Source organism: Zasmidium cellare (genome assembly GCF_010093935.1).
Source record: "Zasmidium cellare ATCC 36951 unplaced genomic scaffold M409scaffold_6, whole genome shotgun sequence".
Taxonomy (NCBI): Eukaryota; Fungi; Ascomycota; class Dothideomycetes; order Mycosphaerellales; family Mycosphaerellaceae; genus Zasmidium; species Zasmidium cellare.
In genome coordinates, this window is record NW_022986950.1 from 486099 (window position 1) to 508434 (window position 22336).

Below are 22336 nucleotides of genomic sequence, written 5' to 3' on the forward strand. Positions count from 1 at the left end.
AGCGAAGAGACAGTAAGTTTGGCGGTAGGAACGTTAGGTCAAAAAGCAGACAAAATGGTCATTGATATTAATCCATCATCTCCGTCCACACACATGTAAAAGTATGCTCAAGACCAGAACTGCTGCAACGGTCCACTTTGCAGCAGCTGTTTCTTTCCTAGACGCTCGGTTGGCATAGCTCTTGAACATTTCGTCAGCACAGGCTGGTACGAACAGATTAATCTGTCCTCACAGTGTCTTGAAGCTTCACAAGCGCATTTCTCGCATAGTCCAAATAATTCATCCTGTCAGTACCCTCGAAAAGCGCCAGACTCCCATCCCAAAGCATCAAGCCGCCGAAATTGCCCATTTTCGAAATGTCAATGCCATTCACATGCTTGTGCAAGTCCGTTGCTCGTACGCTTCCACTTCCAGTCAGATTCGAAACGGCAACGCCGGGATACAGCCTTGGCCTCGTGGTCCCATTGGTCTTCAGCTGCACCGACCAGTCTGATACCGAGTTCAGGAACCCTTTGCTGTTTGCGTTGCACTTCTTTGCGTTGTAGAACCGCGGCCACACCCAGTCCAAGAGCAGCATAGCCTCCAGGGGAAGACTAGTATCTGGGATAGGGCAGTGAGGAGAGCCGGAAATGTAGTAAGCTTTTCCTGGGTCCTTTGAATATTTCGCTCGTAAAGCTTGCGTGAAGGCAAGGTAATGCTGCGGCATATCGCTCTCAGCATCCAGATCGAATCCATCGAGAACGATGTTTGGGCCGAAAGGGCGGATTGATCGAGTTGTTTCGTTCGCAGTGTCTGCTCCAAAAAGTGCCCACAGGGTGGACGAGAACTCTTTCGCTTGCTCATCCGACTCGAAGGACGATGTAATCGAGGAGCCACCCAAGCTTAAAAGAACAGGTTTGCTGGCTTGTTGGCATTCTGCGATTGATGGAGCGATTGCTGTGCAGTCTACCAAACCAGGGGCAATGGCTTGCTGCTCAGGGGTCGCAGCCCGACATGACGAGCCACCAATCTTGAGGGATGGATAGCCCCCTGGGCCGAAATAGGTTCCTAGGAAGGCGAGAATAACGATGTCTACGTTGGGGTGTTGACATAGAGCTAGTAAGCTGTCTGAGGTCGTTGCGGGACTTGCGCCCCAGTAGACTGCAATGTTGGTCTGAGACGCTGGGTTGAAAGAGTATGTGGTGCTTCCATTTCTTTCGTGAGTTAGAGCTGAAGATGGGTGGATTGCTAGTGATGTAGTCGCTGATCCGAGGGATGAGATAGCGGAAATCGACATCATGGAATTCGCATGCATCATTTGGAGCCTCGAAGTCAAATCAAGAATGAGCACGGCCGGGAGCGTATCTTCAACTGGGCAGGATGCACCCACAACGAGTACTAATAAAGTCGCAATAGAGAGGAAGGGAAGACCAGATCGAGAACATGTGGCAAGTTTCATACGCCAGAAATTCCCGAATGACAAAGCTGTTGTCAAGGCGTGTTGTCAAGAAATTCTTCCGACTCTCAAGGTACAACACGAAGCTTCTGTGGAATGCTGGATCGAGGTGGTTGTTTGAAGACGCAGTTGTCTCTGCGTCATCAACTACAACACATATAAGATACTGCAATTGGCACATGAATTGAAAGCTTTCTGTAGATGAGACTAATCACAACCCGCAAAGAAGAAAAACACATATCCCATAAACTATGACTCTTGTTTAATAGTACTGCACAGCTGTATTAAATAGGTTCTTCAGAACCAACCAGTCCACCTTCTCCTGCTTGATGCACACTGCGATCGCATCAAAGCTTTTGTCTACATTCTCAGAGTTGTAGTCGTCCTCGTCAAGTTTGCTGATCCAGGGGAGTTGACTCTGCTCGACAAGAGGGTCATAGAAGACTAGTTCCTGGCATCCTCGGTCCTGTAGTTCCTTGGCGAAGGCAACACCTGGAGAGCAATCGATCACTCGTTGACCAGGCTTGAAGCCAACGCCAATTACAAGTACACGGGGTGCCCTTCCCCCGAGACGGTCTTTGCAGTTGGCCATAAACTCAGCGGCAGCCAATTGAGGTCGAGTCCAAGTTGCCTCGGTTGCACTGCGTAACAGGGGAAGATCGTTGTTGGCCATGAGGTAGAATGGATTGATGGGGATGCAGTGGCCACCGACACCGAGTCCAGGCTGGAACGACTGGAACCCAAATGGCTTGGTACTAGCTGCGGACACAACTTCATCGACATCGATGGATTGCTTGTGGCAAGCGTCGGCGACTTCATTGACGTATGCAATGTTGATCATACGATAGCAATTCTCGAAGAGCTTGGTCATTTCTGCCACCTCTGGCTTCGACACGGGCACCACAGTTTTGAATGTTTGCGAGTAGACCTTATGCATGCTGAGCAAGGCAGCCTCCGATAGGGCCGATATGATCTTAGGTATGTCGTGAGCGGCGGGTAAGGTGCGACCAGGATCCACACGTTCTGGAGACATGCCACAGTGGAACTTGTTGGCAAATGGTCCCAACAGCGCACGGGTCATGCCGACAGAGACGCTGGACTCAATGACAATGGTGGACCCCGGGCGGGCGTTGGCGGTGACCATAGCGATAGCACGAACCAAGTGGTCGGTGTTGACTGACTTGTCGTCCCGGAGAAGGGTTGGTACGGAGATGCAGAAATGTGTCGCCTCTTTCATAATAGATGGGTCTGAAGTGAGGCGGACGTTTTTCAGGGACACGAAGTCCGGCTTGATATCTTCAAGCCTCGAGTCCGAGATGTCGAAGCCGATCGACGGAAAGACTGAACCAAACTCCTTGAGCAGGATCTCGCCGACGTAGCCAACGCCAACAATGCACATACGAGGGGACTCGTCCGATGGAGATGTGTGGATGACTCTCTTGATGGCTTGATTGGCTTCGAAGGCTTTGAGATTGACCTCCCCGGCATGTTGTTCGACGACTTCATACCCCTCCTCGAGTGCAGGATCGCTGTACAATGTGAGCTTGTTGCTGAACATCCAAGGTGGTACTAAGATCAGGGTTCTTACACTGTCATCAGACTCATGTCTAGAGCAGAAGATCGTCGTCGTTCGCCAAACATCTTTGGGGCACCGATCTCTTCGTCAGTCTCGACATGGGGCACCATCACGGGCGCAGCCATAACGGACATCATTGTAAATGCTGGAGAACGAGTAGCTCGTGGAAATGATGAGCCTTCGATATGATGGCTTCACCGACCGATTTCCCTGGCCCACAACGCCACTACCTACGTCTTAAATGCCTCCGCTTGATCTTGTTGCCTCCAGCTAACACTGTTCTCGGTGCTGCCATGGAGCACAAAGGCTGCCGAAGCCTGTAGATCATCGTTGCGATCCAGACCAGCGACACCGTCCAGGAGCGGTGCAGAAGAGGATGCTGAAAGCGTGCACAATGAGAGTCGACGTAGGCGCAAGCAGAGAAAGCAAGAGGAGTGTTGAGAGGACAACAAGGACTCCTCATCGCCTTTACGAAAGAGATTACCCGAGGTAGGTTGTCGTCATGATCTAGGTACTCGTCCCCTTGGAAGAGATGAAAGAATGCACGCAGGCGAGAGAGGTTCCAGGTCGCTGGGCTCCTGACCATCGAGATAGCAATGGCAATGGGGTTACCATTTGTCCAGCGCACATCCTGCAATGTGAACATCGTAGGGAGTCTATCTGGCCAGTAGATCGGCAATGAGCATCTCTCCTTTCGACCTGGCCACAATTTCAGGCCCAACAAGCATGATACACGATCCGTGCTTGCCAATGCCAGTAGTCACAGCTTCTCTCGTTCGCTACCCCGGGTTCGAATGCGGCAGTCTCAATGAATCGTCGAGAGTATCGCCGCCTGGTAAGGGCGGGTCGCCCCGGCGAGCCAAATGCCGTTGCTTTGTTGGCATGTCGAGGCTGTAAGGCACATCAGTGCTACAGAAGATGACTTCTTTGCTATCGATGGAGTGGATTGGACCTGAGCAGCATTGTGGAGCTTGTCTTGGGGAGGTTGGCAAATCCTGGGCAGTATGGAAGTCCTTCGCGGATCCCAATCTCGGAGCAGCCGGCGGCTAAATCGCGTCTACCAGGCCCCCGCCACCGGGTCCGCGTCTATCCCTTTCTATATTCGCAGAGCAACAACAAAGTCTTTTGCCTCTTGTGACCGTGATCCAATTCATTCTGTCGTTTGCGAAGCCCAGAAAGCCGTCGATTTCAAGGGTGTTCTTCGTGATCAACCGGAAGCTATTTCGAAAGTGAGACGCAGGGATTGCATTCACTCGGACGCCGAGACGTTGGGTCGTTGATGACTGCTCCACGAGCTCTCTCGAATGCTTTGACACTTGACATTCTTGCTTGGTCTTCTTCATCTCTTTGTGATCGACGTTGGATTCTGCTGGTTGGATTCTTCGAAGAGGATCGGGTACAACGGCAATGTAAGGATAATATCTTTGACAGAATTTGTTGCATTCCTCTCGAAGCGACCTGGCATGGCAACTTGCAGATTTGTACGACCTATCCACATGCGAGTTGTGCGACTGGCCCGAACAACTGTGTCGAGATCTGTTGCAGTCGACTACCGCTTCCCGGACAAGTTGCCTTGACTAACATTGACATCTTGATGTTCGATCGATCCTCTTATGCGCTTCTCACGCGAGCCGGATAGAAATATCGACTTTTCACACCTCCTGAGATCGACCTTGATCCAGTCAGACAACGAAGCAAGCGTGGTATCAAACCCGGAGACCGGAACGTCTGAGGATCCTGACGAATACGTTCATGCTTGCCCCCAGCCCCTTATCAGAGTGCCTCAAACCAGCGCCCGAGTATCCGTGAGCCCGCCAGACGCGGCTTTCCACAAGCGATCAACGACGTTCTACAATGAACGGACTTGCCAATCTATATGTGGGAACAGTGCTTCATTTAGCCAGAGCAAAAGCACCGATGTATCCCTCGAGGCTTTGGTCTGGCACAACAAGTCCGACCGAGTATCATTACCCACTAACGAGCGACGAAGATCTTGGAGCTCACATACTCAAAGAACCCGTGCATGGAGTCTACCTGCCATGAAAGTTCGCAGCATCTCTGTGCCTTCATTGCCGGTGGTGCAATCTCCTGGAGAGCAACCCTTTGACATCGAGCTTGAGGGTGGCGATGTTGAAGACGAAGGACCAATCAACCCCAAAAGAAATTTGACGAAGCGAGAACTTCTACACCAGAGACTGGTTTTCGGGAGCATCGTCTTCTCCCTGAACGCAGTCTGCATAATCTTGAGCGCCGTGGGCTACTCAGGGGTATGGGTACTCTGCGCGATCCTATTTTTCAAGAGCAAAGACTTCTTGTCTGTCTGGATCCAGATATTCTGTCGAATCTATTACGCCATCAAACGACGAATTGTTACCGCTCCTGCGAAAAGAGCATCATGGATCCTGAGCCTTATCCCGGCATATTCGGAATCAGAAGAGCAAATCGTGAAAACCCTCTTCTCCCTTCGAGACAATGGCATGGAGCAACATCGCCAAGTAATGTGCATCATACTTGATGGGAAGCCACGTCCAATCAAAGACCATATGACGAGAGTGGTCGCATCATTTGAATGGAAGTACGTCTCCCTGAAGTGGAAAATTGGCACCCTGAAGATCGTTGCGGGATTTGTGGACAACATTCCAACGCTTTGCATTGACAAGTGCCCCAACGCAGGCAAAAAGGACTCGCTCATTCTCTGTCACGATCTCTTTAACTATCCGCGCTCGAACATTGATCCAAGCATCGTTGGTTTACGAGAGAAGCTGTGGTCGGAGATCTTGCCGCAACTTACTGAAGAGCCCAACTTCAACACATTCGACCTCGTTTTCTGTACCGATGCGGATTCCACGATCCACCAAGGCGCACTGGCCAGATTGGCCGACGCCTGTTTGGCTAATCCAAGGTCTATCGCTGCCTGCGGCTTCGTATTTGTCGAATACGAGCCTGGGCTCGAATGGTCGGTCTGGAATCTCTATCAGCAATTTCAGTACTCTTTCGGGCAGATCGTGCGGCGTGGAGCAGAGCATTTCGTTGGAAAAGTCACATGCCTCCCAGGATGTATCACCATGATCGTCGTGCGCCCAGAGATGGCTGGTGCAATTCAGAAATATGCCAAACCAGTGACAGCCTTTCCTGTGCTGCGTCATCAAGTGCAATATCTGGGAACCGACCGCCGTTTGACATATTCGATGCTGTCGCAGGGAAAGCACTTGCACACGCTTTTCGTTCCCGAAGCTGGATCAGAGACAGTAGCACCACAGAGCCTGCAACACTACCTGAGCCAACGACGCAGATGGGGCAGCAATGCCTACTTCAACAACTACTTCTACTTTGCGGGCGAGAACATGATTCTCATAACTCGTATCGCGGCTCTGATCGAGATCACAAGGCTGACGATGGTATACTACCGTGTATTCAACACTGGGCTTTTTCTATACGGCGTCGCCAGCGATTTCAGCATCGTCGCATTGGCGCCGCTGCTGGCCGTATCCTTCCTTCCAAGTTTCTGGTTCGCTTTCGCAGTATGCTTTCTCAACGCCCACTTAAGGAAAAATTGGGTCAAGCTACTTTGCGGCTTCTGTATCAATCGATGCGTCAGCCCGTTCATGAGTGTTGCGGTCTTCAGCCTCGTGGCGAAAAATCTCGGAAGTCAGGTCTGGGGAATGAGCGGAGTGACTGCTGCCGCGCCAGGGGCGCCGAATCCAGCGACAACTGGAGGACAGAGGCCAGTGGCATCACCATTGAAACGACAGGGAACTGTGGCAGAGGAAAGGCAGCGCCTAGCTGATGAAGGGGGCCAAGAGAAGCCGGATACGGAAGCATGATGTGGGCCTCAAGAATTCGACGAGCGTAATGTCGCTCGACACGCAAGCATGTGTGAGGGACTTCTGCTCGGTGCTGTTGAAAGCATCACATGCAAGTACACAGCCGGATGTTGCCCCGTTGCCCCGAACAGCGGACTTTGCTCCGAGGATTCACGACACAAGCATTCGTTGGCGTTACCGTATCTTTATATATATCACCGAGGTGCTTGAACCTGAGACTTATCTATCGTCTAGCCCAACCCTCTGCTAAGCAACAGATAAGCGACCTAAGGTGGTTGAGTGGGTTGCGTTGTCAGTGTATTGGGTCTGTTGAAGACCGAGAGCTCCACGTTCGCCACATTTACCACTGAATGTAGTTGGGCCCAACCAGGGCATGCTGCTGAGCAAATCCCATCAAACACACCTTCCTCAACGTCTTTCTCAATATCTACATCCACCCCTTCAGATGTACCCGCCACATTCTTCTTCACATGCTCGGTGTAAGCAGGCCTGAGGTAGCCTGTCGTCATCGGGTTCATGCATAACATCAATGTGTCGACTTGCTCTCATGGTAAGGAGTCCGCAATGGCAACGTAGAGATACACTCAGCTCCGGAATTGTTACGCACTGGTCGCTAACTACCATCCTCGTCATCTATCTCCTCCTGCGCCCATGTCAGCCAGATGATCAATCACACGCCAGCGGAGTACGCCTTCATCCGCGCCTGCATCTTTCTCCTGCAAACCATTCCGCCTCTCAGCGTCATATATACTGCTTATGATGTTCTGCTGGTCTCGAAGTCATGGCACCTACCTACTCCACTCAGAATCTGGCTGGAGATGGAAACGATATTCTGTTTTGCCTTCCAGCTCCCGTACTTCCTCTACCTCCAGAGAGACGCAGTGCACCCGCCAATGCGCTCAAGGGCAGAAAGAAAGGAGCTCTTCAGACGCTCCATGACCGGGAGTAGCTCCTCCGACCTCGAGTATGATATCTGTCTCTGGTTCAAAGGCGCGAATATTAAAGATATTGGGCGTGATGGTGTCAAAAGCTGGTTGGCCTGGGCCTTCTTCGAGGGTAGGATAGCCGACGACTCTGAAAGTGCGCAGGAGCTGGAAGAATACACGGTGGACTTCGAAAGGCTGTTGGGGAGGAAGTTTCCCCTGGGCATGGGCAAAGCGACACCCTCGCGCTTGACCCTGGATCCGATTAAGACGTGCTACAGGAGTTTGACCTGGTACTGTGTTCGTATACTTCCCGTTGATCCAAGGCCTCTCCTGAGTCACTGACTTCTTCTAAGTGCGTTGGCTTTGTCGATCTGCTCGCCTATGTGCGCCTGGTCTATAACGGCTACCATTTCCATCGACAACCGTTGGGCAGTTTCTTCTCACTCTTCCCATTCCGACCGGTAGCGCTCACTGCGAAAAGGCGCTCACCAGCTAAGCACACCACGTACTGGTGTCGTCGCCACACCTCGAAGACTCGACTGCCTGTTATCTTCGTTCACGGCATAGGCATTGGACTGTACCCATACGTCAACTTCCTTCGCGAGCTCTACAAGCACGTGGATGACGGCGAAGATAAAGAAGGCCAAGTCGGCATTCTCGCTATCGAACTCATGCCCATCAGCTTCCGCATCACATACCCTGCCCTGGGAAGACATGAAATTTGTCGCGAGATCGCCACGATCCTGGAACACCACGGCTACACCAAATGCGTTGTCGTCTCGCATAGTTACGGCAGCATCATCACATCGCACATGCTACACGACGCTAAGGTGCGCGAGAGGATCGACTCTGTTTTGTTCATTGATCCCGTCTGCTTCTTGCTACAACATCCCGACGTGGCATACAACTTCACGGTGCGCAAGCCCATCCATGCGAATGAATATCAGCTTTGGTACTTCGCCTCCCTCGACCCCGGTGTGGCGCACACCCTTGGGCGACGCTTCTTCTGGTCAGAGAACGTGCTTTGGCTTGAAGACTTGATGCCACTCGTACAAGGTGGAATGCGGGTGAGCGTCAGTCTCAGTGGGAGAGATCTCATTGTGAACACGGAAGCGGTGGCCAACTACCTCATGAGAGGCATAGTCGCCAGCGCCAACGTTCCTCCGGACGGCGAAGAGCCCGGCCATTCTAGTAAGGAAGCAGATAATGCCGACCGGAAAGCATGGCAGGATCGTCCCTGGACCGGCGACGGATTGGAAGTTCTCTGGTTTGACAGCACGGACCATGGCCAAGTTTTTGAGCAAAGGCAGAAGAGGGTGAAGTTATTAGAGGTTGTGAAAACCTATTGCGGTAGCCGTCAGGGGTAATATTGGAGATGACATGTAGTTTGCCTCGTAGCTTTTTTAGATTGACTAGCTGGTTACGGATATCATACTGATAGAGATCTGTTCAGGCGTTTGGCGAATGGTAGTACAGCCATAAGGGCAGTGACACCTCTGAGCGAGATAAAATGTTCTTGGACAGTGTTTGGAGCTTGAATTGAAAGAATGTTGGCTCTGATCCTACGCCGCTAAAAGAGTGCTTCTAGTGGATGGACAGTACTGTTAGATGAAGCCACCAACTTCGCCGGCAAAGATTCCCACGATAGGGGCCCAAAAGCATCGAACTGTTCCCTGAATAATCTGGGCTCGCTGATTTCACCCTGAATGAGGTTCTGAAAACACAGAGCACCCAAAAGGACGGTGGAAGGGACGGAGTTCTCAATTCAATGAGTCAGGAGTGACCCTTGAGTGGCCCTGGGGACGGGAAAAGGGGTAAACGTCTGATACGATCTATGACTATTGTGTAACACGGCACACGACCTCAGATCCTGGCTATTATGTTGCGCTCATGTGTGAATTAAAACAAGAAATCGAAAACTTGCCGCACGGATAGAGTACATTCAAAGTGTGGCCCACACACTTGCAGTAAAGAAAGCTAACAGCAGTACGACTGTTATGTTGACTCGACGTTCAGATCTTGGAGATAAATCCGACTGTATTGGTGCTGATGATGATACAGTCGCCGAGGTGCCGCTTGTAGAGTCCGTAGGCATATCGTTCTGCATCGTCAGAACTGAGCTCGACGCAGATGGTATTGGAGGAGTAGCGCTACCAGGTAGCGTCGACGCCCTATCATCGGTATGTGGGTTTCCAGAATTTGTAGAAGACGGAGATGGCACGTTGGTGTCACTGTCCTCTGTCGATACGTCGGGGGAAGGAGTAGCTTCGGATTGTGTCGCCATTTGCGAGTCGCCGCCAGCGATGGCAGTTGCTTCAGCGGCTCGCGATGTGGAACCGTGATACTTGTCTGAGGGAGCGGCGCTGAGGGCAGTTGTTTCGAATGTCTCATGGCCCTCAGACAAAAACGACCCGTCGCTGGTTGTTTGCGACTTTTCAATATCCGTCGTTGGTGCTGTTGCGGTAATTGATGTGTGAGGCTTGGAAGGATTGGTTTGGGTCTGAGGGATCGTGTCCTCGGTATGAGTGATATCACCTGCGCTCGCAGAGGACGTGAGGGCTGAGAGGTAGGCTGGGTTGTTCGTCTCTCTGGGATCCTCCATCGATTGCGTGGGAGAAATCGGATGCGTGTCAGATTGCTCATGGCTGGGCTCCACTACTGGCTTTGTCTTGCTCATGCCCAAGATCGATGCAATTACATCGGCAACAGCATCTCCGTCCACTGTACTGGTAGTAGGAGTGGCATCTGGCGTCGATATCGTGACATGCGTGGATAGTAAATTCTGAGCGGCCTCCGCCCACGAGGCCACTGTGCCTGGATGCGTGAAGGAGATTGTGATATGAGAAGTGACCATTGAGTTGGCAGCTGTTGCACTGACTAATACGGTAGCTTCGTTGACCCCAGAGCCTGTTTCTAGCGGTTGTGCAGTAGTAGAGGCCTCGTTGGGCTGTACCGGCGCTGGTATAGAGTTCGTCGGTATGGGAGCTGCCAAAGATGAAGTAGCCTTGACTTGAGCATTGATCCGCTGCGTCGAAGTCTCCAGAAGGAACAAAGCACTCGTTGCCCAAGAGGCAGGAAGAACGCCCTCGCCCGTACACGAGCTGTACACCGCACTTGCTGTAGGACCAAAGTAGGTCCCAACTTCGTCTGGCCCGAGTATATGCTCGCCTTTCCAATCGATTGCACTATAGTACTCGCCCAGGGTGTCTTGAGGGTCGAGATCTTGCGGTGCAAGGCTTGGCAAGGCTGTGGTCATGGTGAAACTACCAATCGTCTTCGCGTCCAGGCACTGCGTAGAATTGCCTTGAAGCATCTCAATCTGTCCATTCCATGTGAGCTGGGCTGAATCTATCCGAACCAGCCGAGAAGGATAAGCCCTGAGAGGGTCAGTCATCTCCTCGGGTTTAAGATTATCGGCCAACAGGCTACTAACAGCGTGGTAGATCCATCAATCACATGTGTCATTGTTGCCGTGCGACGACTGCCCAAACTAAATGTCCCATTCTTGATCCAGTCTGTTGCTGAGAGCGTCTCTTTTCCGGCTGTAATAGCGACTGTTTCTAGCGAAGTGCTGGTCCGAGTGACATTGTTCGCTTCATCGATGACCACAAAGACCTTCCCTGCCCTACATTCAGCTGATGCCTCAATCAAAGCCTCACATTAAAGCCTACCAACAGTGTGGGGAAATATCCATTGCGACCATTGCCAAGTCGATATCTTGAGAAGTCCAGCACCGCACGCACCGCACGCATTTTCTGAGTTGAAGGAGGGTGGTGGCGTAGTTCTAGTGTATCTAGCAGTGGTATTTACGCCGATTGAGGTCTTGGAAGGCAGCGTAGAGTTGGGAAAGGCTACCGGCATTAGTCGCTGCTAGATGAAGACATTGCTCGACGTACAGCTTGCTATAGCAAAGATGTTGCAGGCTGTCAAGAGCACCAAAATAATCTGTCTGAACATGATGTTGCAACAAGATTGCATGTTCATGGTTGATTGTTCTGTTCAGCTTGATTCCAAAGTTGCTGAAAAGAAGATTGAAGGTCCAGATCAACTATGAGCTGAAGACATGGCCTGGCAAGGCAGCGTATGTTGTACCACGTCGTAAATAGCATGCTGCCTGCTTCCGTAGCTGTAGTGCGTGATTGGGAGGCCAATCTGCAACTCGAAACATGGGGCGTAAGTTGTGTGACCGGCCTCTTGCAATGCTGCGCCTTCCACGGAATTTTGGCCCAGTATGTCGTGGAACAACCAGAGGCTTCACCTCTTGCGATCTTCAGCTGGTGCTTGTAGACCTCAGTGTCGAACATCGGAAGCTTTGATGGCTCTGTCAATACCAGCCAGCGGCCAGTGGTAAACTGAGTCGACGCAAAAGGACTGAAACGCATACTGACGCCATTAAAGGGACGGCAACGATGGGAAATGGTCGACTGTGCTACTGAATATTGGCTCGCCAGGTAAGTCTCATGCTCCGGAGATGGGAGTCATCGCTCAACTTCCGCTGATGACGAGCCTCGCTCCCGAGCAGCTCAACAAGTCAGGCTGCTTCCAGGCACATCCGCGACCTCCTCAACCGAGGTATGGGCCGTGCTCGAAGAAGGCTGCACTTTGGCCAACCCAAACATGACCGAATGCTTCTACTCACGTGGCAATACGTTTGCAAGAAACGAGTCCAGCTCTTGGTCGACAAGTCGGCTTGCGAATGGCGGGCTTTTCGAACTTCTCATGATATCAGAAGCCGAACTTGGCCTGGAAGGGAATGCATACTTCGGGTTCGACACTATGAGCTTTAACACCAGCAGTGGCGACAGTGTGGAGATGTCCGACCAACTGGTAGCTGGAATCGCGACGAACGACTTTTGGCTGGGATTCTTTCCGCTGAGTCCAATAGGTATGAACTTCACGGATATGGATCAGTCGGTACCAAGCTTGTTGGCATCCCTCGTCGACCAGGCACGCATCCCAAGTCGATCATGGGCGTACTCAGCTGGTGCATATTACCAAGATCCGCCAGCGTATGTCTCACTGACTTTGGGAGGATTTGACGAGCTGAAGATTGGAGGCCGGTCGCTCGAGGTGCCGTTTGGAGCTGATCAGTCTCGAGACTTGGTTGTATGGCTGAATTCAATCACATACGATACGTACGGAAGCTCGGCGCTCCTGACTCAGGGGGTATACATGTTTCTCGATTCTCTGGTCCCTCATCTTTGGTTGCCGCCCGCGGTGTGTCAGCGCTTTGAACAAGCGTTCAACCTCACCTGGAACAACGATACCGAGCTCTATTTGCTCGATGAAACAGTACACACTGCACTTCTCGAGCAGAACCCAACTTTTACATTCTCGCTGAGCGAGTCGGAGGATCAGAAGGATCAGATCACCATAACGATTCCATACGCGGCCTTCGACTTTAACGTCAGCGCTCCGGCGGTCAACAATGTATCTCGATACTTCCCACTGAAAAGAGCTGCGGACGACAGCCAGTATATCCTTGGCAGAGTCTTTCTGCAAGAAGCGTAGATCATTGCAGACTACGAGCGCCGCAATTTCTCAATCTCTCCAGTGGGCTTCTTACACGACAGCTCTGCCACCCAGATTATCGACATTGAGCCACCGGCTAGTGCTTCGAACAGCACGGATGAAGCTAGGACTGATGAAGGGCCTGCTAAACAACTCTCGCCTGGTGCCATAGCTGGGGTCGTCCTCGGGGGGATCGTGCTGCTTGGAATCGCGTTAATGCTCTTCTTCTGGCGCCAAAAGCGACAGAACCGAGGTGCTCAGGCCACTACTTCTGAAGTAATAGAGGATGATGCTGCTCATTCGATGAAAAGAGCCGGAAGTGAGAACTTCCTGTCCGAGTTGGCTGTGCATGAGCAAGCCGTCCACGAAGCAGGTTGCGAGTTTGGAGCAATGCCAGAACTTCAAGATTGGGGCGAAGATGTTGGTAGGCATGAACTATCGGCCATCGGTATCATTCCTGAGGTTGAGGCCAGTCCGCTTTGTGAGCTACCGAGTGATCGTTCGTCGTCGAAATAGAACCTTCATAATGGCAATGCTTTGCAAGATGGCTGAAATTAAATGAACCCGGATTTTGGAATCATCGCAAGGCGTCTCAATCTTTGCTTCTAGCAGCTTGATGTTCAGATAGAGCTTGTAAACATCGCAACCAACAAGTGAAGTCGACAAGACCCTCGACAAGGTTTCACACCGGCTACTCGGTCGCCAAGGCAATGCCGGCTCGGTTAATGGCCTGTTTTTGGAAGCTCAACGGAAAATCAACATCGACGTCAGCGAATGGGGCAGGAGATCCTTTTGACGACGCTGCCCGCCGCCATTTAGACGCCTTGGCTTCAGCACTCTACGCAATTGAAAACTCGTTTGGCCTATCGCTGCAGGTACACAGAGCACGAGGTTATCTCAATATGCAGGCACCGCCCCAAGAAGTCATCTTTGATCCCTCCGCTCCCACGTGGGAGGAGGTCGCCCACGTGGTGGTAGATCATTAGATCTGAGTATAATACGAAGGTCGCGAAAAGGTTTGAGAACTTCTCTCCTCTACATACGCATTCATCATACAAGTGGGCAATATGAAGAGCACATTGACTGTAGCAGCCTTTGCGGCCTCAGCCTCGGCGGCGCTCTACAACATCTCTCCAGACAACCATACCTGCGTACTCCAGCCGCAGTACCTCTCTTGCTCGGCCAAGGCGAACCCAAAGACTGTTGATACCTGCTGCACGGAGACATTTGGCGGCTTGCTGCTCGCAACCCAGTTCTGGGATACCTGGGCGGACAAGGAGCTGCCTGAGAATACCTGGACTCTCCACGGTCTGTGGCCTGACTTCTGCAACGGCTCATACACGCAATATTGCGATTTGTCGAGGCAGTACGATCCTGTCCCTTCGCCAAACACGACCAATGGACTGCCCAATGGCACTTTTGTACCTGCGTACAATGGCAGCAACATCGGCACATTCGTCGAAAAGTTAGGCAGATACGATCTGCTTGCCTGGATGAACAAGTACTGGATCTCGCAGTGAGTCCAACTACAACCGAGTGCGTGATCGTGCTTTTACTGACACTCCTAAGAACGGGTCCCAACGCCGATTTCTGGGGCCACGAATTCAGCAAGCACGCAACCTGCTTTTCCACCTTCGATATCCCTTGCTACGGACCAAACTATCAGCAGCATGAAGAGGTGGTTGATTTCTTCGAGACAACGATTGGATACTACAAGAAGTTCCCAACCTTCCAGTGGCTGCAACAGTACGGCATCACGCCAAGCAACAGCACACAATACAACTTCATCGATATTCAGGACGCTCTCTCTGCTCAGCATGGAGCTGTGCCTTATCTTGGCTGCTCTGGCCCGAGGTATAATGAGACGACGGCTGGTAGGAATAGCCGTACCAACGACACGGGCAGGACTGTGTTGAGCGAGGTCTGGTACAACATGCACGTGCTCGGACGTCCTCAGGACTACCACTATGTGCCTGTTGATTCCCCGGCCATCAGCGGCTGCTCGAACGCTACTGGTGCTATCTGGTATTACGAGCAGACTGCCGCAGATGCCTCTCCAGTCCACTGGAACATCACCAGCAACGTTACGACGTACGAGTACTAGATCCCAGCTGGCAGAAACGACGTATGAAGAGACGAGAATGTACATAAGTGTATAGCAGTGAAAACACATGCTTAGCTACTGCAACTGCCTGTTAGCTAACGATATAAAATTCACCGCGTGGTAGAGGCGAAGATAGATGTCACAACAGAGAAACATGGTGGCCGCAACATAGGGCACATCAACGACCAGAGGAGTTCGGCTTCCAAAGAGGCGCCTCCGTCATCATAGGCTCATCACAAAAAAGGCATCAAAAGTACCTGGCGATCATTGCGGGGCGGAGGCTGATATTTCTCTCTTTTCGGCAGGTACTAAACCGCTTCACGAACAAAAACTAGAAGAAAGTTGACTGAGGTAAAGCTTCTTGATATGCCGAGGCCCGTAGTGCCAAACATATAGGCAACGCCTGGTCGCCATGCAAGAATTACTTGTTGAGCCTCCGAAGCTTCTATCAGGACATCGACCAAGATGTCAATCAAGACCCTTGCCAGCCTGGCTGTTCTTCAGCTTGCGTTTGCTGTCGGACCTGAAGATATTCGGACAGACCCATTGACGGAAGGCCCAGAGCTTGAGATCGTAAGTAGGCAGGAAGTGTGAACATGTACTTGACTAATCCGTGAAGGTCCACTACTACACCGGACAATGGCCAACGGGTATTGCTGTATCCAACGTAGGAAGGAAGTTCTCCTGCTATCCTTCTGCACTTGATGTCGCCAACACATATAATGGCTTGGTGCCTACAATGCAGGTTGGAGAATTGACAGACATGGACTCAGAAGTCGCATATCCAAACGCATCGTACAATCAAAGTCCTGGAGGTGCTGTAAACCGACTTGCCATCCCGGCCGTCACCAAAGGCGACAGCAAGCATCTCTTGGGTGTGCAGTCCGTCATCATCGATTCTCAGGACACTCTGTGGATCCTCGACACCGGCCGAGTCCAGGATTTCCAGGACCCGAACCATCCCATACTGAATGCCACCGTCCCTGGCGGTCCCAAGCTCATCAACATCAACTTAAACACAAACCAAATCGTCAAAACAATCATCTTCAACACCGACCTCGTCCACCCAGACTCCTACCTAAACGACGTTCGAATCGATCGAAACCCAAAGCTTTCCGGGACCTCCGGCCAAGGTGCAGCGTACATCACCGACAGCTCGCTCGAAGGTGACAATGCCATCATCTTTGTCGACTTGGCTACCGGAAAGGGCACCCGCAACGCCTTCAAGGAGACCCATACTATCTACGGCAGCGTCCCATACGTCTGGGGTGACCCAATGTACCAAGTCAGCGGTCTCGCATCCGCTCTGAAGCCAGGCTTCATCACCTTCGGCGCGGACGGCATCGCCATCTCTCCGGATTACAACACCCTCTACTTCTCTGTCATTGGTGGCAGGTTCTTGTACTCCGTCCCTACTGCTGCTCTCCGCGACAGTCGTAATGGATATCAGGCTCGAGCACAAGCCCAAGTCAAGAACCTGGGGGAGAAGGGTATCAGTGATGGGTTGGAGACTGATAGTAACGGGATTGTGTATGCCGGGAATGTTGAGCAGGATGCTATCTCGATGTATAGCCCTCAGACTACTTATGCCACGATCTTTGTGAGGGATCCGAGGATTAATTGGGTAAGTAAATTCCAAAACTGTGGTGTTGTCGAGCTTTCTAACACGATGAATAGGTCGATACTATGAGCATCGCGAGCGACGGATACCTGTACTTCACCGTCAATCAGCTCAATTACTTGCCGGCGATCTACCCCGGCCAAGGCTTACCGCTGATTGATCGGAGGAAGAGGCCTTTTGTCGCTTTTAGGGCGAAGCTGCCAAATAACGGGAACAAAATCTAGCATAGAGGTGTTGTGATTTGCTTGATTTGGAATGGTATAACGACAGTAATGGATTCGATTACCCCAACCCCAAACCCATCAGAAGCTCAGAGGTAAGCTGGAACACCATTCTTGGGTATGAAGTACATCATCAACCTCGTCATCGTAACACTCCCGTCCAACATCAACCATCACCTAGAAGCAAGGACATCCACGCAACCAGCCCTGTCCACAAACGCCCTGGTTGCCTTGGAAGAAGCCTGCAACAGAGAAAGATCAGCACGTATTCTCGGACACTCGATGACTGACAGTCCTGCTTACCTTGGCAATTCCAGCACGACTGCACCTGCCACGGACACTGCTGTCCATCCCAACCAAATTGGTTCCCAAACTGACTTGGGAAAGGGTTGCGAAGGCGGCGCCAATCGTTCTGAGGGCGCCATCCGCCGCGTCGTGGCCACCATTGTTCGCCTTGCTTTGCCTGCTCGCCTTGTTGAGCTTGCTGGGCCTGCTCAGCCTGTTCGGCACGAGCCTCGATACCGGCCTGAGGTGAGGTGTTAGCGTAGAAGGTGAAGGCGTGATTAAGGGTGATCTACCTCTGCGTTGGGGACTGGGTTTGCCAGGACGTTGGTTGCGGCGAAGGAGGCGAGGAGGAGGGTGAAGGTCTTGATCTGCATCTTGGAAGTTTGCGAAGATTTGAGCTTGAGGTTATTGGTGCTGGTTGTATGGGCTTCTTGCTGCGGTGGGTGTTGTCGCTGATGTGTTGGTAAAGGCGGGCAAGATGGTATCTTATATATCTGCGAAGATCTGTGATCTCTGATCTCGGCCTCCGCGGCGAATGCTATTCTCATGACTGAACCGACTCCGCATAGGCCGTGTTTCTTGTTCGCTGCCATTGCGAGCTCTTGGCTGCATCATAGCGTCTGGGATTCGGCCTGCTGTAATGGATGTCCCATGCTCTCAGCCTCGTGGCAGTGGCATAACTTCTGCATAGCGACTACGTCTGCCGGGGCCATACCAAGATGGCGAAGTTCTGGAGCGTCGATGCAAGGTTCGTTGTGTGATTAGACTTCCACGAAAACGTGTGAAGCAGGGAAGAGGTGAAGCAAATATAGAAGTAGTTCTTGCAAAGTTCGCCAGGGCCAGCATGGTTACATGATGAACCATGAGAATCCAGACTTACCTATTCGTTCGCAGTCATATAGGCTCTACGTGCAGCTTCAAAAATGTTTCGCCGTGCTTCCCACGTGCCTTCTGGAAGACCAGCATCATAACACTGCCTCTGCAGGTCTTACCGGAGAGCGGCGTCCGCTTTCTCGAAGGAGCAAGAGAGCAAAGTCGATGCCTCCGGAGTACGATTCAATCTTCTTGGCTGCCTTTCGGAAGTGATGGAAGGTGAAGACTGTGACGTCCAGACAAGACTGGCACCGCCCGCATGAAGCCGTGGTGTTGTAGTCTTGATTGGTGCCGAGAGATGTGTGCGAGATGGATCGAGACGGTCAGTCCGTATGTTGAAACAGACGAAAGAGGATGGAGAAAGTTTTCAAAAGTCGTAAGGCAATGAGTTGGCTGTCCGAGTAGTTGTCCTTGACAGCCCGTAAATAAATGAAACTTTCCATCTGCTGCGACCAATGTATGTGAGGAGGAGATGTCGTTGAGAGGATGACTTGGCCAACAAGTGTGGCAGTAGCGTTGGCCGATGGTCGGGAGTTATTTGGGTGGAGCTGCTGCCAGCCTCCTTTTCGGCTTCCTTCAACTCCAATACTATTGACCGATCTCTACACACACATCTTTCGTCTTTGGAATTTTTGATGCAATGCACGCCCAAACATATTGCTGTGCGCAAACTAGGCCAGCAGAATATCCACGGACGTACCTGGACGGCTTGTTATACTGGCGGAAGATGAGCGGTCTTTGGCGTCGGCTTCTTGTTTCCTTGCCATCCGCCCAATGGGCCTCCTCAACTGCAATAAACGGATCCGTTGGACGCACCGCCCGTATATAAGTACGGAACCTGTGCCGTGGAACTTGCAAGCCAGCAGACCTGTGCCCTGATCGAGGAACCAAACGAACACTTCAAGTCTGGAACTTGTTCTATTGTTGGAGCGGTATTACGGGGCACTGCGGCATGCGTGAAGTCACAGACCTCTTCAAGACACGCGACGTGGCATTCGCTGCGGCGATAGCTAAAGAATGAGCCCAAACCCTAAGGCATATGAAATATACTGAGTTGCCAGCAGGCTGTACTTCGAAACGTCTTCACGCTACGGTCTTCTCTGATCAACGGTAAGCAGTTGATTTCAACAGTAAACGCTCGAATGCCACGATGTAGCAGTTGACTTACGCACATGGGCTGCTTGGCTGCTCCTCAGCAATTTCGTGAGATCGGCGTCACCCGTTGACGAGCCAAAGGCGTCTCGAGTGTGGCCACCATCGATCTGCCAGTGCAATCTTCCACACCCCTTGAGACGACGAAGGCCTCGATCACTGGCGATGGCATATAACGAGCTGGTAGACGCTGGAGAAATGTATAGCTGCAACATCACGAATCAGCACATCAGCTCTATATCCATTCATCTACCGAACTCTCCAGAAACCAGCTGTCGAGGAAAATGATGCTTTTCACTTTGTTCTTGGGTCTCCCGTTCTCTCAGTCTTCGCCTTCATGCCATTCTGTCGGCATTGACTATCAAGATGGAGGCAGCTACTTTCTGGAAGCCAGTCGCAGCCTCTCTTTCACGGCCCTGCAATACTTTTCCGATTGCCAGAACGATTTTGCAGACAATCTGTTGATCGACCCTAGCGGGAACGAGAAAAGGTGTAATCGAACACCAATGCAGCCTGATGGACTTTTACACCAAGTCGACTGCGAGGGGATCAACGTTTACACTGGAGATTGGTCGATCTTGATTCTCTCGTACAATGGCGGTGCCGAGCCATTGATGGATCAGCGGGACTTTCACCTTTCTGTCGAGGAACCTATCGATGTCGACACCACGCCATCGCAACGACCAAGATGCCACATCACGCAAGCTGAGACTGTGTCGATCACCTCCCTCACTTGGAGTTGTCTCAGTATCGACATGCCAAGCCGCTCTGTGGAAAGCACTGCTGCCCTCGCCACGACGCCTCCGTCTGCTATGATTTCCATCGCAGTCAGCAATGCAATTCCATCTGCAGAATCAACATTAGCAATTGTTCTGTACAGTAGACCTGCCGAGGCCACGACTAGCTACACACCAATCGGCATCGACGAAACTCATCATCCACGCCAAACGCAGTTGACGATCGGCCCTTCGCCAGTCTTCGAAAGGAAAGGTTCAACCAAGTCAAGGTCGGTCGAGATGACCACCCCGACTCAGCAGAAGTCTGGCAAGTTTTGGAAGCCATTGTCGATGGGTTGGAGGCCATCCAACGTCTGGCGATACGTATTCGCGGTCGAACAGTCTCGAATGCTGGATAATGCTTACGCAATTCGACAGCCAGCCAACATACCTGTTGTCGCCATTACCACCGGTCACACGACGTCGTCACAGCAAATGCTATCAGTTCGTGGTCAACGCAAGCGACTGTAGTCTTGGCTTGCTTTGGAACCAGCGATGTACCCCACTGTTGCTAAGGAAGTGAGAAGCCAAGAATACTTGTTTGACAGGGGCCGGCCTTAAGCTGTCAACGTTTAGTGGTCCTAATAAAGCAACAAATGCGATGGTTTCGAGCGCCGCGAGGACATTGCTACGAAACTGTCCACAGCTAGTAAATAGCGTATACTGGAAGGAGTTTTAGCGTCGAAAAGAAGACATTGCTTTCAAAGCAGATGGATCCTTCACCTTTTTGACTCGTACGAATTTCGCATCGATTCGGGTTTTCGCGAGTCCGTACGTTGCGTGTTCTCTCTGCCTGTGTAGCTCGCGCAATTGCCTTTGTTGATGACAAAGGCCTATAAGAATGATGAAGTCCATCAGACTCCTTCCAGAACCGGCCCTAGTCTGCTAAGGAGTGGCTGAAGTGCTCTTACTAATCAACCTCTCGGCCGGGACTGCTTAATTCCAACTTCACGTGAGGGAGCATTTATACAACTACTTCGTGTGCCTGGTTTTACTTGTTCTGCACAATTTGCACATCATCACAGAAGTACAACAACACAGAAAAAAGACTTTACATTCAAACAAAGTACACAAAAACATGGCCTCGTACGTCATCACCGGAACATCCAAAGGCATCGGCCTCGAACTCGTCAAACAACTGCTCGAACTCCCCGCCAGCCAAGTCGGCAAGATCTTCGCCATCACCCGCAACAACAGCTCGAAAGGCCTGAACGACCTGGTCTCATCCAACTCAGACCGTCTCGTCAACGTCGTCGCCGAAGTCCAAAAAGAAGACAGCCTCAAGAAGGCCGCCGCGGAAGTCGAATCGAAACTCGGCGGTGCAGGCCTCGATATCCTCGTCAACAATGCGGGAGTCCTACCTTGGGATGACAAGAAGATTGAGAATGTGAGCGGCGAGACGCTGCATGAGGTTTTCGATGTCAATGTTGTTTCGGTGAATCGGGTTACGGCGGCGTTTTTGCCGTTGTTGGAGAACGGGAAGAAGAAGCAGGTTTTCAACATGTGAGTTTAAATCTCGGAGAGGGACTGTTGATTGTGGAGGCCAATGTTGATATCTGCAGCTCCTCGACGCTGGGATCGATTGCACGAGTCCGTGACTGGCCACCCAGTGCTGCTCACAGCTACCGCATCTCCAAGGCTGCGTTGAGCATGTTGAACCAATTCTACGCACACGAGAAGGAAGAGGAAGGCTTCACTTTCTTGTTGATCACTCCAGGCGTAAGCACCACTTCCAAGTTCATTTTAAATTCGCCAATACTGACTCTTTTCGACAGTGGCTCAAGACAGACCTCGGATCATCCTACGCCGACTTGGAGCCAGAGGTTGGTGTTAAGGAGGTTCTGCGGATCATGAACGAGGCTACGCCGAAGCAGAATGGCCAGTTCTTGAACATTCATGTTCCGGGCTGGGAGGAGAAGCATCCGGCTTATTACAACGGCAAGGGAGTGCCGTGGTAAATGTGCTGCCTTGTGAGGAACTCGCCGCTCCACATTTGAATGTCAATGGAAAGGTAATGACGAACTCGAGTACG

At 51.6% G+C, this 22336-nt stretch overlaps 10 protein-coding genes across 10 annotated transcripts; 7 read left to right on the forward strand and 3 right to left on the reverse strand.

Annotated features, from left to right (window-relative positions):
• Window positions 1-217: 217 nt before the first annotated feature.
• On the reverse strand, window positions 218-1276 carry M409DRAFT_51169 (glycoside hydrolase family 18 protein; the record flags this gene model as incomplete). Its single annotated transcript, XM_033811730.1, has 1 exon — window positions 218-1276. The coding sequence occupies one exon, from the start codon at window positions 1274-1276 to the stop codon at window positions 218-220; it is 1059 nt and encodes a 352-aa protein (XP_033671819.1).
• Window positions 1277-1697: 421 nt separating this feature from the next.
• M409DRAFT_51170 (uncharacterized protein) lies at window positions 1698-3136 on the reverse strand (the record flags this gene model as incomplete). The annotated part of the gene is made up of 2 exons (XM_033811731.1): window positions 1698-2964; window positions 3024-3136. 2 exons carry the CDS (start codon window positions 3134-3136, stop codon window positions 1698-1700), a joined length of 1380 nt encoding a protein of 459 aa, XP_033671820.1.
• A 1914-nt stretch (window positions 3137-5050) lies between these two features.
• M409DRAFT_18903 (glycosyltransferase family 2 protein) lies at window positions 5051-6835 on the forward strand (the record flags this gene model as incomplete). The annotated part of the gene is made up of 1 exon (XM_033804699.1): window positions 5051-6835. The coding sequence occupies one exon, from the start codon at window positions 5051-5053 to the stop codon at window positions 6833-6835; it is 1785 nt and encodes a 594-aa protein (XP_033671821.1).
• Window positions 6836-7497: 662 nt separating this feature from the next.
• Window positions 7498-9128, forward strand: M409DRAFT_63953 (uncharacterized protein; the record flags this gene model as incomplete). Its single annotated transcript, XM_033815846.1, has 2 exons — window positions 7498-8058; window positions 8115-9128. The coding sequence occupies 2 exons, from the start codon at window positions 7498-7500 to the stop codon at window positions 9126-9128; spliced, it is 1575 nt and encodes a 524-aa protein (XP_033671822.1).
• Window positions 9129-11927: 2799 nt separating this feature from the next.
• M409DRAFT_63954 (uncharacterized protein) lies at window positions 11928-13788 on the forward strand (the record flags this gene model as incomplete). The annotated part of the gene is made up of 5 exons (XM_033815847.1): window positions 11928-11990; window positions 12056-12108; window positions 12160-12212; window positions 12284-13268; window positions 13335-13788. The coding sequence occupies 5 exons, from the start codon at window positions 11928-11930 to the stop codon at window positions 13786-13788; spliced, it is 1608 nt and encodes a 535-aa protein (XP_033671823.1).
• Window positions 13789-14339: 551 nt separating this feature from the next.
• M409DRAFT_18907 (uncharacterized protein) lies at window positions 14340-15376 on the forward strand (the record flags this gene model as incomplete). Its single annotated transcript, XM_033804700.1, has 2 exons — window positions 14340-14788; window positions 14842-15376. The coding sequence occupies 2 exons, from the start codon at window positions 14340-14342 to the stop codon at window positions 15374-15376; spliced, it is 984 nt and encodes a 327-aa protein (XP_033671824.1).
• A 465-nt stretch (window positions 15377-15841) lies between these two features.
• Window positions 15842-17221, forward strand: M409DRAFT_63956 (uncharacterized protein; the record flags this gene model as incomplete). The annotated part of the gene is made up of 3 exons (XM_033815848.1): window positions 15842-15949; window positions 15996-17000; window positions 17054-17221. 3 exons carry the CDS (start codon window positions 15842-15844, stop codon window positions 17219-17221), a joined length of 1281 nt encoding a protein of 426 aa, XP_033671825.1.
• A 174-nt stretch (window positions 17222-17395) lies between these two features.
• On the reverse strand, window positions 17396-18096 carry M409DRAFT_18909 (uncharacterized protein; the record flags this gene model as incomplete). Its single annotated transcript, XM_033804701.1, has 3 exons — window positions 17396-17460; window positions 17522-17744; window positions 17797-18096. The coding sequence occupies 3 exons, from the start codon at window positions 18094-18096 to the stop codon at window positions 17396-17398; spliced, it is 588 nt and encodes a 195-aa protein (XP_033671826.1).
• A 1719-nt stretch (window positions 18097-19815) lies between these two features.
• M409DRAFT_51178 (uncharacterized protein) lies at window positions 19816-20775 on the forward strand (the record flags this gene model as incomplete). Its single annotated transcript, XM_033811732.1, has 1 exon — window positions 19816-20775. One exon carries the CDS (start codon window positions 19816-19818, stop codon window positions 20773-20775), a length of 960 nt encoding a protein of 319 aa, XP_033671827.1.
• A 607-nt stretch (window positions 20776-21382) lies between these two features.
• On the forward strand, window positions 21383-22262 carry M409DRAFT_63957 (uncharacterized protein; the record flags this gene model as incomplete). Its single annotated transcript, XM_033815849.1, has 3 exons — window positions 21383-21807; window positions 21867-22023; window positions 22080-22262. The coding sequence occupies 3 exons, from the start codon at window positions 21383-21385 to the stop codon at window positions 22260-22262; spliced, it is 765 nt and encodes a 254-aa protein (XP_033671828.1).
• Window positions 22263-22336: the final 74 nt, after the last annotated feature.